General features: G+C 32.9%; 2 protein-coding genes across 2 annotated transcripts; both read left to right on the top strand.

The window, feature by feature from the left end:
• The first annotated feature begins 6,252 nt into the window (after positions 1-6,252).
• LOC21400267 (chalcone--flavonone isomerase) lies at positions 6,253-9,410 on the top strand. Its single transcript, XM_024168956.1, has 4 exons — positions 6,253-6,620; positions 6,735-6,893; positions 7,123-7,346; positions 8,891-9,410. Exons 1-4 carry the CDS (start codon positions 6,254-6,256, stop codon positions 9,062-9,064), a joined length of 924 nt encoding a protein of 307 aa, XP_024024724.1. The 5' UTR covers position 6,253; the 3' UTR covers positions 9,065-9,410.
• A 2,110-nt stretch (positions 9,411-11,520) lies between these two features.
• Positions 11,521-15,563, top strand: LOC21400266 (probable LRR receptor-like serine/threonine-protein kinase MEE39). The gene is made up of 4 exons (XM_024168982.1): positions 11,521-11,590; positions 12,545-13,094; positions 14,008-14,474; positions 15,439-15,563. Exons 1-4 carry the CDS (start codon positions 11,521-11,523, stop codon positions 15,561-15,563), a joined length of 1,212 nt encoding a protein of 403 aa, XP_024024750.1.
• The last annotated feature ends 1,699 nt before the right edge of the window (positions 15,564-17,262 follow it).

Here is a 17,262-nt window from a genome sequence, read left to right as displayed (position 1 = left end):
GAATTTGTTTTATATCTTATATAATATATAAATCAGAATTTGTTTAACATTGGAAAGAAAATATATAAATGGTGATGAGGAGTTGCTAATCTGACCAGAATAAAAGCTAAATGCCGGGACTTTGGAAGAGATCAGCCACAACATTGCTCAGGCAGCAAACCTCACTTGGGCAAGGGGTAGATCCGGCGAGGTGCAACGCTTGAGCGAGGAGTTTGACAGATAAAGTGAAGGTGGTGCTTGGGTGAGAAGGTACAGATCTGGCCGGGCCGGCGAGAGTTGTCAGAGGAGCAGAGGTAGGGGCAAAGGTTGGCAGAAGAGGAGATGATGGGTTATGCCATTAGTCAGAAATGATGAAGTTGGAGGCTTCCAGATAAAATACACAGAGGGTAATAATGGAAAATATAGATAAATGCCTATTGGAATGACCATTCATCTTACCCCACAAAGGAATGACACTTCCTTAAAAATGAGCAAAAAGTCATTCCAATGGAATGATTATTCTGAGAATAAAATCCAACCAAACACAGAGACTTGCATTTCTTTTCTTTCCTTTCCTTTCCATTACCATAATAAGGAAAATCCACCCAACAAATCAAATAACGATATCATTGAAATATCATTACGTGAAAGAGTATCATTAGTTTTACGATTATATTGATTTATAAATAGATTTTAAAATAGAGAGTCACGCAGATGTTTGTTTTATTATAATCCAATACAATATTGTCCTTTCAGAAGAATTTTTACGATTCTGCTGTTAATATTTTATAAATTTACGTTACTCCTACCACCCTATTATTTTTGTTTTAAGTGCTATTACGTTGTCGTTAATCAGTCGTCTGTCAAATAAGAATTTGTTTTATATCTTATCTTATATAATAATATAAATCAGAATTCAGCTCGTATACCTCTTATTTGTATCTTTCTATAATATTATAACACCTCAATTAAAAATTTATTAATAACATAACATTTTAATTAATATGACGATTAATACGGTTTCCTAAACTACCCCATTTTAGCGCCAAAATAACTCACATCCATAAAGTAATACATGATTGTGTACACGTTTATGTAAAACACCGTGCTTCTTGAAAGATGGTAGAAAAGGCATATATGTATGTGGTATGGAATGGAAATCAAATAAAGAGAAATCACATATTATCATGGATTCATGTAGAAATGCCAAATAACTTCTGAAAGGGAAATGAACCTATATCCCAATTTTTAAAAGTCATATATTTGCTCCTACTATGCACTTTGTGCATGGATAGAATTGCCACCTGCTCAAAATAACAAATGGACACTTTTGTAAAAACACATTCTTTTAAGAAGTTCATTTGTCAGTGTTGATCATATTCATGTTTCAAGGTTTACGGGTTGCAAATCTTTGAACCTAGCGAAAAATTATGAGGTTGCAAGATTTGGGACCTTCAAAAATAATAAATAAAAAAATAGAGTTGTAAGTTTTTAAAACTCTAAAAAAATCTTGAGGTTACAATATTTAGAAACTCTAGAAAAATCAAAATAGAGTTGTAAGTTTTATAACTCTACAAAATTATGGGGTTACAAGATTTAAGACCTCAGAAAAATCAAAATAGAATTACAAGTTTTTTTTTTTTTTTTAAAAAAAAACTCTACAAAATCATGAGGTTGCAAGATTTAAAACTTCTAAAAAATATTGAAATGGTCTAATCGTTATGGTACAGCCCAAAATATATATATATTTAATGAATCTAATCATGATAGTACAATTTAAAATATTGTTATAATTTTAGGTATTGACTTACAAAGTGCAACCCGAAATTAAAAAAAAAAATAGTGATCACTTCATACAGAAGAGTGTTTCCGTTTCCTGCAAGAAAGTAAAAGGAATTAATCAAAAGATTGAAGCAAAAAAAAAAACTGACCAATGATGAAAGGAAAGGCCAAAAAGCAATTACCTTTTTTTAAAAAGAAGCCAAATAAATAATTTAGAAGATGGCTCCGTACGTAAACCAAAGATGGAATGCAATTAAAACTTCATAAGAGGCAATTGATGTATAATAAAAAAAATGATGATGAATTCAATGTTTACCTGTTGCCGACTAAAGCTTTGATGGAGTTGTGACTTTCTTCTCTACACACACATATATATGTTAGCCAAAAAAGTATCTTCGGTCACCTTTTTTTTTTTTTTCTGAAATCCAAACAGATTTGGGAAAAAAGTATATGTGTATTACATATCTGTTAAGATGTGATCAGTTTCCAAAAATCACGGAAAAGAAAATTATAAAATTAAAATTTGGCCCCAAAAACATTCAAAGATGTCATTCACCTCCCAATTAAAAATTCACAAATTTTCAAACTTTAAATTTCAAATCAAGAACTATGAAGACTTATTCTATTCTGAATACGTAGATAATCTAAATATAAAATCTAGATGCAGTCATAATTTTTAAATTCAAATCAAATTTTATATTGAAATTATTTAAATTTAAATCTTAAGTCTAAATTCTAAAGTCTTTTTAATTCCTTATACGGTAATACACAAAGAATTATCCAAATTCTAAATTAAATTTCACATAGGAATTATCCAATTTAAATCTTAAATCAAATTTCAAATGCCTTTTAATTTTTTATACGGGTATATACTAAGAAATTATTCAAATCCCAAATTAAATTCCACATAAGAATTATCTAAATTCAAATTTCAAGTCAAATTTTTAAAGTTATTTTAATTTCTCAGACGGTCATATACCTAGGAATTATCTAAATACAAATTAATTTAAAATAAAATCATCCAAACATAAGTCCCAATTCTAGATTCGAATTACAAGTGGTTTGATCACTCAACGGAGTATGTAGGCAACTCTGTCAAATTCATGGAGTTCAGCTTCCCAAATTCTAAAACAAAAATTATTAGAATTTACCGTTTTAATTATAATTAAAATGTTTTCTTTTGTACTAAATGATTGTATTTAAGAGATTATTCTTATAATCTTAAATGAATCGAACTAAAAATAATAAACTTATATGTTAATTATATTTTAATATAGAAGAAATTATGTTGCACGTGAAATATTATTATTAAATATTTTTGCTGAACAAAACTAAAACCTAAACAAAATCCTAAAACCTCAAACTAAGAATATTTGTCCCTCTTTTTTTTTTTTTTTTTTTTTTTTTTTTTTTCTTTTTTTTTTTTTACTAAATGGCTTTTGGGTGGCAAAACCCCAAACAAAAAAATTTTTTCCCCTTTTTTTTTTTTTTTTTTTTTTTTTTTTTTCCTTTCTTTCTTTTCACTAAATGGCTTATGGCTGCTCTGGTTCGTGGAGCTCAACAAAAGAGATGGGAATGGGCTCACCAAAAGCCTTGATTAAACGCACCAAGGAGAGAGAAGCAAAAGAGCTACGGATGCTTTGAACACGTGGCGATACGCGAGTGGGCAGCTGGGAGTTGCTGGAGAAGAGTGGGGGACAGCTTGGATTCGAATTCTAAAGCCTTTTTCTTTGCATATTTTACCCCACTTTTCACACTTTAATCCCTCCGTCGTCAAATTACTTTCACAAATGAGATAAATAATTATTTTAGAAGGGAAACTAAAATAAAATAAAATTACACAAAAATAAAATAAAATAAAACGAAATCAAATCAAAATAGAATAAACTAAAAATACACAAAAATAAGCTAAAAACAAACCTAAAATCTCAAGAACCTAGCTAGATTAAAAGCTTGAAAATGCTAAGATGACTCTATTTTATAGAGTTATCATTAAATCTAATGTAATTTTCAAGGACAACATGTTTGATTGATACAAAACTCTATAGCCACACACACACACATATATATCCTTATCCAGAAACTTGAGATCGCTACCTTTTTAACTAGGCTAGCTTTGTGGGAAAGGAATATATGTTTAAAGAATGACAACTATGAATCTCGAGAGTCTCCAATGATGCGCAACCATCTAATATACTTCGTATTTCATCAAAAAGGAAAAAAAAAAAAAAAATCTAATATACTTATTGAACTTATTATGTGTTGGATCATCTCGCTAAATAGATTTGAATTTATATTGCATGTATATCTCAAATGAAATATATATAAAAAAAAATCATAAAATTATTGTAAATTTTCTCGTAAACAATTAAAACAAATAGAATTATAAATAATCTAACTATAAACTAAGCATTATGACACACATTTTCATTTGTTTAGTTTATGTATTAGTATAAAAAAATTTGTATTTTGTTTATCAATTGAAATTTAACAACTGTGTATCATGTATAAACAAAGTTGATAAGTTACTCGCGATTTCTTTTCCCTTTTTTTTTTTTGGATTGAGTTACTTGAGATTTCTAATGATATGGTCTCATATTAATAGTGCATTATCGATCGTTAAATCTGATAAAATTATATTAAAATAAAATATATACATGTATAAATAGAGTCTGTTGCTGATATTGATTTAATAGCTAAACAAATAGACAACAATAACTTATTTTTTAAGTCTTATAAAAAATAATCTCTTATTTCTTAGGAACAATTTTCCTTTTGGAAAAGTTTAATTTCGTTTCCAAATGAATAATTTTCAATTGATATGGGCTAGAAAGAATACTGACATCACTAAAAAATTGATTCCAACTTCTCGTTGCTCTTTTTGAAAGGGATGGCTCTTTGTCTTTTCAAACAAAAGAGTTTTTTACTTACGACCGTGTTCTTCCGATCCCGCCACCAATGTTAACTAGTTGCCAATTACGGATGGTGTTGACTAACTTGGTGGTTGCCATCCACACTTCAAACGCTAATAAAGTTGAGTTCACTCCAAAATAGAAAAAGAAAAATATGGTGTTTTGTGTCTTGTAGTTTAGAATTTTATTTGTATTTGAAATTCATTAGAGCACGTTATTATTACAAATATACATCCAAAATATTAAAACCTAAATAATTACAGGCATACCAAATCTATACCTAACTCTATGACAAGATGTCGGAGACGTTTGGGTCATGGATTAAAATTATTTTTAATTTACATGTATTTTTTATGAAAGAAAACACTGAAACGAATCATAAACCATAATATGAATACTCCAACTAAACATCCCCGTAGAGTTTGAAATTTTCCCACCCATAAATTCAAAAAATGAAAAAGAAGATATCGAGACCTAGGGATTGAGAAACTATTTAAAAGTAAAAAATTATGGGGCCGTTCAGTTCTCTAATTCGAGTTTTTAATTCGAGTTGAGATGTGACTTTATGTGAGAGCTTTTTACTATAACAAAAAAGTTATATGTAACTGTTTCTGAGAGTTTTTTACTGTAATAAAACTTGAATTTTAAACTCAAATCGGTGAAATGAACGGAGCCTATATGACTCTATAATCTCTATTTAAATTTCTTTTAAAGAGTCAAGAATCATCATTGGGCAGCCAACAAAAAAAAAGATTTGTAGGAAAATCATTAACTCCGACGAGCACCCCGACGCACCCTCGTGCCTGCCTCAACCCTTGACCCACCTCGTGCCTGGCTCTGTCACAGCTGCCACAACTCCCCTGTCGTAGCCTCATTTCGTCCTTTCGCTTTCTATGTGTTCTAAAAGTATGAGAAAGATGCTGATACTGATCTGAGGAAGGTTGAGTGGCAAGATTTGAGGGAAGGTCGGGGTGGGGTGCTGCCAGTGGCGGAAGAGGAGAGTTGGCAGACAATGGGGGATGGGGCGAGCGGGAGGAGGGGCGATGGATGCGATCTCATAATTGAAGTGTGTGTGTGTGTTTTTTTTTTTTTTTTTTTTAATGTTTTGTTTAATTTTAGATTTTTTCATTTTATGTTTTTTAAATCTTTTTAATATCTTTTATGAAACTTAATTATGGAGCAAATTAAATTGAAGAGTAATAAAGACATTTTATAAACCAAAAATCACTCTTGGGGTACTAAAAATACATTTTCAAAAATATTAAAATACAACTTTAAGATTATAAAAAACACAATATTTTACTATAATATAAGATACCAAATTGATTTTATCTTATACTTAAATAATGTTATTCTCAAAAAAAGAATACCCAAATGAGATTTTTCAAACAAATAAGATAGACAAATAATTCGATAGTGATAGCTGCCACAACCTAGCTGCAAATTCCACGCACCCCATTCATCAAAAACATAAAATAGTAATAATTTGACAAGCTGTCAAACAACTCCTAATCTCCCATGTCGCATGATTATAAAAATACAAGAAGACTAATCAACTAGCTAAAAACGAAAGGTAGCAAATGGCAATACTAACTCCTCATAAATTCCTCACCCACCCCTCCCTCCACATGGCCTGCCTAACCACCGACGTCTATCATCCAATCTCTCAATCTACCTTTTTTACGCACCTAACTTTTCACGGACGTCCACGTCTTCACCTCCGCCATTGCCTTAAACCTCCAAAATCTCCATATAAACCCTTTGGATTACTATTCGCCTCTACACTTATAATTGGCAAAACGACACCTTCCAAAACCAACGTCCTCAACAAAAACCGAACCCAAATGGCTCTTACGACAGTCGCCGGAGTTCAGGTCGAGATAGCCACGTTCCCGCCGGCGGCGACGCCTCCGGGCTCCGACAAGACTCTGTTTCTTGGCGGCGCAGGTGAGTGTAAAGCGTGATTTGTAAAGTGTTAAAAGTGGAGACGACGGTTTTTTGTTTCTTTGTCGTTTTCACATTTATTGTTAAGTCAACGGGTGATTTTCTAACGTGGCGTAGGTGCGAGGGGTTTGGAGATCCAGGGGAAATTCGTCAAGTTCACGACGATCGGAGTTTACCTGGAGGATAACGCCGTTAAGTGGCTTGCCGGTAAGTGGAAGGGGAAGTCGGTGGAGGAACTGACGGAGTCCGTCGAGTTCTTTAGAGACATCGTAACCGGTATGTAATTTATCTATTTTAAGATTTTTATTTTTTTATTTTTCTGATCTCATATTATATTAGTAGCACACATTTTTTTACGGTTAGATACGATAAAAATCACATTAAGAAAAAAGCATATCAGGCGGAATTTTACGTCAAAAAACAGAGTCCTATTGACTCTGCGTGTTTTTCAGATCCTACGGTAGAAATCTCTTTCTTTTTAATGTTAATGTTCGATTTTTTTTAGGCCCATTTGAGAAGTTTACCAGGGTGACGATGATATTGCCGTTAACGGGGCCACAGTATTCGGAGAAAGTGTCGGAAAATTGCGTGGCAATCTGGAAAACTTTGGGGATTTACACTGACGCAGAGGAGAAAGCCATTGAAAAGTTCATTGAAGTTTTTAAAGATCAGAATTTCCCGCCAGGATCCTCTATTCTCTTCACACAATCGCCCACCGGTTCCTTAAAGGCAAGTAAATTTATGCTTTCTTCAATAGTTCTCAAGTTTCTGTTACGTTGTTTCCCTCATAAAAATTCTAATTCAACTTTTATTGATACAATTTTTCTTTCAAATAAATTCACTTTTTAATCAACAAGACGTGTTGTTCTTTTCAAAGGCAAAATAATCAAATTTATATCATTGATTTAGTATGATATATAGGCGCTCCAACTTTTATGTAGTGGTCTTTGATTTGGGTCACATCCAACACAGTAGGCGCATTACATGACGTCCTAATATTTGTCAATTTTACACATTTTAACTCCCAAGTGATTATGTAGATGGCGAGGTCTAATTTGAGGAGCTGAGATCTGTTGTTTCCATATCTCTATCTCATTAGTTGCCCTTCTATTATTTTATTTCTTTGCCATCAAAATTTGACAACTTAGATGTTGCAAAATTTTTCATAAGTGCACGGGTCGCAAAAGTAATAAAGTGACTAAAAAATCGAATATTGTTCCACAATGATTGAATTTTTGAGAATTAAATTAAGTATTGTGAGTGTTCGTGACTAAATTTTATCTAAGCAAAATCGAGTGAATTAAGTAATTGAAGCAAGAAAAGTAAATTAATTTAATTATTAAAGCTAGAACACAAGATCTAATAAAATAAGTAACTAAATATCGAAACTATGAGTGGAAATAACAATAATAATAGAGTTCTAGAGTCTTGACTTTGCTTCGCTCTCCCTATGTCTTCCTATTTAGTGGTTGCTAATTAATTTAACTCAATTCATTAATCTAAAGTTTCTAAATTAGTCTCACTACCTCTCCTGAGCGTCAAGTAAGACAACATGTGTAAATAAACAAGCCAATATCCCTATCTAACTTGGCTATAAACACATTCATCATGCTCAACCTTTCAATGATTATCTAAGCATTTGATCACCTCTCGGTCTCACAATTACCAAGATTCTCATAATGATTACTTACGTGTTGATCACTTTCCCGTCTCACAACAACATTAGATTTTGTTTCCTATATTGATATTCTAACTAATCTCTCCCGAGCATCAACCCAAATATCAAAGAAACTAGTCTATTTAATATTTATATTTATTATTTATAGATAAGGTTGTAAATATTTATAGATAAGGTTGAGATTATTTAATATTTATAGATAAGGTTGTAAACGGCCTGCTTCGATTTCAAACCATTGTTTCGGTTGGGGAAAATTCAAACAAAACAAGACCGTTGTGTAGAAGGAAACCAAATTAGTGCAGGCTGTTTGTGATCCGTTTCGTTTCCAGTGTCTCCTACGCTGATGAAAAGTTGCTATAGTTGGTCAACTCTCCCTACGTTCTTCTTTTTTTAATAAAAAAAAAAATGATATGAAAGATTTTCCAAAACAACGAAAATATGAATCCTTACAATTGATCTACTTTGGTGGGTATAATCATTTATGCATTATTTCAATAGTACTCTGTATCTGCCCTTTACAAGGCAGGAAAAGACTTTGCATTTTTTTGAACACCCGATCAGTCTTTTTAACTCTTTTTCTTGTTTTTCAATATAGATAAGCTTTTCCAAAGATGAATCCATACCAGAAAAAGAGAATGTTGTTATAGAAAACAAACTACTTTCGGAGGCGGTTTTGGAGTCGATTATTGGAAAGCTTGGAGTTTCTCCTGCTGCAAAGCAAAGCATTGCTTCAAGGCTAGCGGAATTGCTTAAAGAGACAAAAGACTGATGACCTGCCCTGCAGAAAAAATTAGAGAAAATGTTAGGTGGAGGGAAAGTGAAACGGGACGTCTAACAAGGAAGTTGAAGTGGAAACGGAAAAATTGTGTGAGAAAGAAAGGAGAAATGAAATTCCACATGAATACTGTGCGTTTTTTCTGGAACCTTTATTTTTGGATCAACGTTAATAAGCGAAAGCATATTGTTTGTGTTTTTGTGTTTTTAATCAAATATTGAACCCATTAGAGTTAATTTCATGCATTTTCTCGTTCAGTACTTACAATGGAGAAGAAATACACAAGAAACATGACAGATTGTGTTCTGCGAAGGGCTATACAATCTTTTATTTTTTATTTTATTTTATTTTTTTATAATTTCATCTTCTTGTCAAGAGTATTGCAGCACCAAGAAACTTCCAATAACTCACCGAATAAACGATTTTTTTTTCCTCTTTTCCTATGGAATATGTAACGTCAGATTTGGAGGGGGAAAAAGGGAATGGCACTCTTGTAAACAAGATTAAAAGAAATAACTTTGTATTAAGTTAGTTTGTTTGAGAAAATGAGGATGCCACATATCAAAAGACAGTAGCAACTAGCATCTGAAAAAAAGTTTGTAATAGGATCTGTATTTAGCACTCCTCTATTTACGAATAAGGTTGTGCACAGCATGCTCTGATATCAAACCTCTGATTTGGTCAAACCAAAACTTTGGTTTGAGAAAATTTAAACAAAATGAGACTGTTATGTAGGGCACCAATGCGCTTTGTTTTTCCACTTCTCCTACGACGCGAAAAAGTTGCTATAGTTGGTCAACTATACCTACATTTTTTTTTTTTCAAATATGAAAGATTTTGCAGTTAAAAAAATTGAAAGATTTTAAGTTTAAACTACTGGGATTTTGTCCAAGTATAGTGATCTTCATTTTTAGACTCCTGAATGATTCAACTTAATCATTTGTGCATTATGTCCTAAGAGTATTCTGTATCTGCCCTTTACCCGGCAGGAAAATACTTAGCATTTTTTAACACCGGACTAGTCTGTCTAAGTCTCTCTCTCTCTCTCTCTCATGACATAGATAAGTTTATCCAAAGATGAGTCCATACCAGAAAAGAAAACGCTGTTATAGAAAACAAACTACTTTGTGAGGCTGTTTTGGAGTCGATTATCGGAAAACGCAGAGTTTCTCCCGCTGCTAAGCAAAGCCTCACTTCAAGGCTAGCAGAATTGCTTAAAGACATCAACACTGATGACCTCCCCAATGGAGAAATTTACAGAGACACTTAAAAGGTGGAGGGAAGGTTAAACAACGTCTAACAAGGAAGTCGAAGAGGAAACGGAAAAAACGTGTGAGAAAAAGAGGAGAAATGGAATTCCGCACGAATAATGTGCGCTTATATTGGATTACTTTTAATAAGGGAAAGCAAATTGTGTGCGTTTGTGGTTTAATCAAACATTCAACTAGTTTAAAGTTAAAAATTTCATTCATTTTCTCGTTCAGCACCTAGCATAAGCAAATTGTTATCAAGCAGAATATGTTTTGCCAAGGGCTATACAATCCAACTTTGGTTCCTTTATGCATCCTTTTGTTTGGCGCTACGCACGTTCAAAGTTTTGAAGATAATTATAGTATTTTTCTTTGAAGTAGTTTAACATACATACATCTTTCTCAAAAAGGAAGGGAAAAAATAAAAATAAAAACAAAAACAAAAACATCTATGTACACGGGTTTTTTTTAGCATTTTTGTACCCTGAATTTTTTAGGTTTCAACAATTTGCCCTCAAACTGTTAATTTTGATGCTTTCTCCCTCAGCTTGTAAAATTGTTGTATCATTGCAATGTGTTACATTTACTAATGACCTTTAAATTAGTGAACAAGAAAGCCTATGATTGTCTCGCCTTTGACAAAAACACTCCAAATCTCAATTCGAACTCTAACACAAATCACTAATAAAATCTCCAAATCAAGCCCTAAATATGAGCCCAAAAAAAGTGAAAATGGGGCACATGTCAGCAATTTATAAAGTTAAGAGGATAAAGTGCCAAAACTAAAAGTGCAGAAGGGTAAGTTGTTAAAATTCAGAAAAAGGAAAAAGAATAATTGAGGGGCACAAGTGCTAAAAGCCTATATAATATAAATATAGTGTATTGTATCATAAGAAGACTCGAAACCATTATCACAGAGAGGTACAAGTTGAAGTCTACAACAATGTGAGATTATAACGAGGAATATTTGTAGGTTTCGTTTAACTGGCCGGTAAGTTGATTAACTTGATTTAACCCGAAGTTCTTTATGGATGGAGATTACGAGGAGGATTTAGATTTTTTTTTTTCCCTTTATAATCTGTGTTTTGAAAGGAAGCTCTGTACTACTTCCAATTTGCAATAAAACTTTCTCTCTCTCTCTGTTTTTTTTTTTTTTTTTTTTTGAAATTTTTGAATTTACATCCTTTCGTCATCCCTAAAATGAAGAAAAAAATTTGGATATCGCTGCTTCTTCTACTGGTTTTGCGTGTCTTCGTTGCTTATTCACTAGGTAAATTGGTTGTTGCCTGTTTTTTATCAATTGCTGGAAAAAATTACTTGTCTCAACTTTAATAATACTGATATATTGATTGCCAATATGTACCAACATCTTATCTCTACTATCGTTTCAACTTTTACCATTCATATAGTTTATCCGTCAATCTTCATGAGATAATTTAGGTTGTGTTTTGTAAGAGGAAAAGAAAATAAAGAAAATAGGAAGAACGTAAAGCGTATAATCTAGGTGAGAAAAATGAAGAGAAAAGAGACGAATTTATTGTTTTTAGTATGATGCCCCTATTCTAATCCCTCCAATAGTACGGGCGGAATTAAAGTTAGGAAATTTTTATTAAGAATTTAAAAATCATCACTTGTTCTTGCTTATCGAAAAAAAAAAATATATATCATCACTTGTTCTTCTCTCATCTTTTTCTATATCTCTTACTAAACGACCATAAGATCTCAAAATCAATCCACTAATCTCCCTCAATCATTTCCTTTTATATGGTATCTACCTTTTGAGCCCTATCTACTGCAATTGAGAATTTATACATAGCACCAATTGACGGATATTCCCTCTATATGACATGTCCATCACACATTTCTCTTGAGGCTATTTGCAATTTAAATCAAACGGCTATTTGCAATTTAAATCAAACGGCACATATGTTAAAGGCTGCATATCACGAGAGTTTTTCTTAGCGCGTAGCATTGTTACAGTCTTACACTTTATAAGTGTCATGTGATTTGAATCATATGATTGCAGTTAACAGCCAGCGGGTGCCCCATCTCTTATAGAAATATTGTACAATATATATGTATACATATATATATATATGTGTGTATATATATATGAATGTAGGAGTTACCAACCCCATAAGTAGAATTATGTTCTCAAATTTAAATTTTCCAAACACAAATATAATTACTAACTGCTTTGATCATATTCTATTGCCAAATGCAGATCTAAATTTCAGCACATGGTGGAACATAGACTGTGGCAATGACGTGGTAAGACCGCCGGATCTTGAAAAATTCCTATACTGGGATACAGATGAGGACTTAACACAATCGGGAATCAACGCACGGATCAACCCGACAACACAAGTACCAAAAGAGATGAACACCCTGCGATTCTTCCCTGATGAGGCCCAGAAAAATTGCTACAGTCTGCCCTTTATAAATTCCCAACGGTATCTTATTAGAGCAGGATTCTACTACGGTAACTATGATGCTCTCTCGAGTCCACCAACGTTCGATCTTTATCTTGATCAGAAAAAATGGTCAACCATCAATACGTCAATAATCGAAGGGTCGATATATCATGAAGCTGTTTATGTGACACGTGCGTCGGGGTTTCTAAGTCTTTGTTTGGTGCAGACGAAGGAAGGAGATGTTCCTTTTATTTCTTCAATAGAAGCTGTTCCCTTACCAAGTGATTTGTACTTTCATTTGGACACTAATTATAGTTTCATCTTGGTAACAAGGACCAACCTTGGTGGGGATGAAGTCAGGTATGCATTACTTTGAATCTTCTATTTTCTTCGTACTCTGAAAAAAGAAAAAAAAAAAAAAAAAACCTAAAATTTTTAACATATTATTTATGAGTTGTCAGTAGGGTAACGCTGAAACTAAATATTGATGAAGGAGAAAAAATAAAATCTAAATTGTTTTTATTGTGTAAAACAATTCAGATTGTGAATTTAGGGGAGGTCAATTCTAAAATTAATGTGCATAGAAGCCTAAAAATTAATGTAAGTACATTGTATATAAAATGGTAATAAATACATACATAAATATAAAATTGATATACATATTTTTCAAATTTAATACTTGGAAGATAAAAATGTCCTCAATATGATGAATTTTATATGTTATTTATTATTATTTCATTGTATTTAATTAATTATTAATTTGTATTTTTATTAGGCCCTAAAGGAATTCAAAAAAATTATTATCTTATGCATTTAGCGAGATTATTAATTTAATTTAGTGGCCCAAGTTGGGACTAAAAATGTTATTATTTAATCGAGATTATTAATTTATTGAACATTCATTTATTGAGATTTCACTGTATATATAAACATATTAATTTTGACTACATCGACTTTTTTTAAATTTATTTATAACTCATACATAAATTTTACTCAAAAGAATAATACATGTACCAAAATGACACATATAATTAATTTTGACTACATTAATAAATATTTATTTATTGATAAATTAATAATTTATTTATCGATAAATTAATAATCTAATTAAAATAATATTCTTTCTTAGTCCCAATAATATTATTTTATAGAGGTTTTAATGTATATAGCTATTTTATAGAAGATGGACTCAGATAGGTCTATTTGTTTCGTGAGTTAAATCACAATTCAAGCATTTTTCATTAAAAAAAAAAAAATTGTACAATTCAAGCAGGTACGTGGACTTTACATCTGATGAGAAATACAACCGAATATGGACACACGGAGAAATCCCATCAAACTGTATCAGTGTCCCTACCTTACCAGATATCTCTTTCACACTAGAAAACGAACCCCCAAACACTGTGATGAGCGATTCCATCCAATCACGCATTGCTACTAATCCAATAATCATGACCGTTGATCTCCCACCAAGGACCCCATACCCACAATTGGCTTACTTCATTTTCTACTTCAATGAAATAGCAGCCCTACCTGGCAACACCAGAACCATTCTGATTTACAGTGACGGTCAGATGAAGTCCACGGTGACAACAGAATTCATCAAGTGCAAGGTGGTGACCATCAAGGCAGTAACTGTAGCGGGCCCCACCATTAATGTAACACTGGGCACAACAGATGGCTCCACCTTGCCAGCTATTATTAGTGCAATGGAAGTTTTCATAAGGGGAGAATCCTACGGTGAGGGCCATGAGAAAAACTTGTCTTACACTACAGGGGATCATTTCTTTTCTGCATATGCCATGTTGATTTATTTTCTTTGGCTCATGTTGAATTAGTGTGAAAGTTAGAAAAGTCCATAAAGTTTGTGGTCAAAATAAAATTATTAATTATGTATGTAAAGGGTAAAATCTAAGTAGATAAATCAAGGGCCAATGACCGAGTTAAGATCGTCGATTGGTGAAATTGATCCGTTGCAGGAATGAAGCCGTTAGTAAACGTGAAAGTAAATGAAAAAAGTAAAAAGACACAAAAAATTATAATGATTTCCCTGATAATGCATGGTACATCCATTGTAGGGCTCCCGTGGTTTCACTATGACTACTGAAAAGTGTCACAATGAATTGTTCTGAGTAGAACAGGATGAGAGAGAGAAAGGTATGCTAGAAAATACAGTAAATAATAGAGAAATATGCTATAAGTGGGCGTGAGAGCTTTTGTGTGCTGTGGAAGCATATCAAACTGTGTCCAAATGCCTTGTATTTATAGTTGATGAGGCTTTAAGAGTGGTTTCCTGATTTTCTAGCATAATATGACCTTTAATCTATGATATTCCTTTTCTTCTTAGGCGCTGCATGACTTTTCTTAACTGGTTCTGTCCATAAAAAACTAGTCAATCATGGTTTCTTGCCCATTTTGGGTTGATCCAGCCTCTTTATTGTCTGATTGCTAGATATATAATTTCCTTATGTGGAAGACAATCAATTTCATTTAATGAAAGGGTATCTTGCGGTCGTTGACCTTTTTCCTCATTAATTATTCTAGCTGGAGCAGTTGATTTCTTTCATTTTATGGCTGCTTTGTACTGCCTCTGAAATTGCTTTTTATACGTCAAATGCCCCAATAGGGAGGCCAACAAGAGTTGGCTGAGTCACGGCTGGTAGTCTGATCAACGACTGAAGAGTCGTGATTTGCACACCTGAAGAGGTGGCTAATGGATTGGTGACTGATGAAGGAGTCGATGAGTTGAGTGGCAATGTTCCAGCGGTTAATGAGGTGAGCGGTGTCACTAGGGAAGGTAGAGATGCCATGGGACATAACGAACTGTAAGGTGTGAAAACACCTGTAGTCCGTGTTCTGTCCATAGAAAAGGCGGAGGTCTCAATGACCCGCTAGGTGCTTTATTTATGGCGATTGCTTCGATGTGGGAAGCTTGTTAATTCAAAGACTTCTGCATAGCTTCAAGCATCTGTGACACCCTTTCCTCCATAGTTTCTTGTTGCTGAGATTCTACAGGTTGGTTGGTCGCCTGTTGAGATGATTCCCTGAGAGGGGTCGATCTATCGCTTGCAGGAGCGCTGGTGTTGCTTCTGTTCATAGCCTCGGATGTTTGGGGATCGATGTCGTCCATTTAGTCAGTCAAAGGCCCCACGGTGGGCGCCAAACTGTAGAGTGTAAAATCTACAATTAGGAAAATCAAGGGCAAATGACCGAGTTAAGAGTCACCAATTAGTGAAATTGATCTGCTGCGAGAACAAAGGCGTTAGTAAATGTGAGAGTAAATGAAAACAGTAAAAAAAAAAGATAAGGAATTATAGTGGTTCTGTAACACCCTGAAGAATTAATTGAAATTAATTAAGGTAATTGGGATTATTAGTGTGCCTAATATGATTTAATTAATTGAGTTTTGATTAATAAATGTTTCTGACGTGTGAGTTTAAATAGTTCCAAGGTATTTAAATTATTCTCAGTAATTTATGTTAACCCAGAAGTGTGTATGGGCGCATTTCTAGATTGTTGTTTTAAAATATTGTACACATGTCCTTTTCTTTTCCTTTTCCTTTTCTTTTCTTTTTCCTTTTCCTTTCCTTTTTCCTTTCCTTTCCCGTGCACCTCTCACTCTCTCCCACTCTCCCGTGCTCTCTCTCTCTCTCTCTCTCATTTTGTCCCAAATCAAACGGATCTTGAACCAAGAAAAAATTTAAAGAAGTTTTCAACGTCAAGAGAATGATTCGAGGTAAGATTATGTAGGATTACGTTGTGATTTTTAAGTGAAAAATCATTTAAACAACAACAAACTTGTAGGCGGAAATTTCAAAAATTTTCACATATCTTTTAATTCCAAATTAAACACAAATCACAACGAGAGGTATATGCATGATATATGTTTATGGACAAAGGAATAAAATGACAATCATACCTTTAAGACGATTGGATCAAATATGGCTGGAAGGATCTTGTCTCACTATCTCACGTTCTGAGATGGAGAATTGCCGTGAAACAAGACCGTTGATTTATGAACACAAACACACCAACAACCACTCGTTGATTCAAGACTATGACTCTTAGTATTTGGGAGAAGAGAGTGGGCTCTTTTTAAAAACCTAAGGAAACAAATTTTCCTTCTATTTTCAATACCAAAATCCGGCCACCCTAGAGGAGAGAATATGAGTGAGATATCTTTTTCTTAGCCACCACTAGGGTTTTCAATAATATCACTTTATAGGAGGAAATTCGAAAACTTAACCCTATATGGGATTTCTGAATTTTCCCCTTCATTTTTGGATCAAAATCCAAATTTCCACTTGCCAAGGAATTTCTGAATTTTCCAAAAATAAAATCAGCTCTCTCCCTCCTTAGTTGCCAAATAAAATCATGTTCAAATTTTATTTTGAATTTTAAATTAATCACCATTAATTTCAAAATTCAAATTCATTCCTTTTATTTTTCAATTATCAAATAAATGAAAAATAACATAATGAATTTATTTAAACATAATTATGTAACAAAACATCAGTTTCAATTTTCC

This window comes from Morus notabilis, unplaced genomic scaffold, assembly GCF_000414095.1.
Source record: "Morus notabilis unplaced genomic scaffold, ASM41409v2 Scaffold365, whole genome shotgun sequence".
In the NCBI taxonomy this organism is placed as follows: Eukaryota; Viridiplantae; Streptophyta; class Magnoliopsida; order Rosales; family Moraceae; genus Morus; species Morus notabilis.
Note: the sequence above shows the minus strand (reverse complement) of the source record. Positions and strands in the feature narration are given on the sequence as shown.

What these genes read in the sequence shown, in the direction of transcription:
- LOC21400267 (XM_024168956.1), top strand. Translation starts at nt 6,254, where the DNA reads ATGGCAATACTAACTCCTCATAAATTCCTCACCCACCCCTCCCTCCAC. An exon ending in CTTTAGAGACATCGTAACCG is followed by an intron (nt 6,894 to 7,122) that starts GTATGTAATTTA and finishes GATTTTTTTTAG; the next exon opens with GCCCATTTGAGAAGTTTACC. An exon ending in CGCCCACCGGTTCCTTAAAG is followed by an intron (nt 7,347 to 8,890) that starts GCAAGTAAATTT and finishes TTTTCAATATAG; the next exon opens with ATAAGCTTTTCCAAAGATGA.
- LOC21400266 (XM_024168982.1), top strand. Translation starts at nt 11,521, where the DNA reads ATGAAGAAAAAAATTTGGATATCGCTGCTTCTTCTACTGGTTTTGCGT. An exon ending in CTTCGTTGCTTATTCACTAG is followed by an intron (nt 11,591 to 12,544) that starts GTAAATTGGTTG and finishes TGCCAAATGCAG; the next exon opens with ATCTAAATTTCAGCACATGG. An exon ending in CTTGGTGGGGATGAAGTCAG is followed by an intron (nt 13,095 to 14,007) that starts GTATGCATTACT and finishes CAATTCAAGCAG; the next exon opens with GTACGTGGACTTTACATCTG.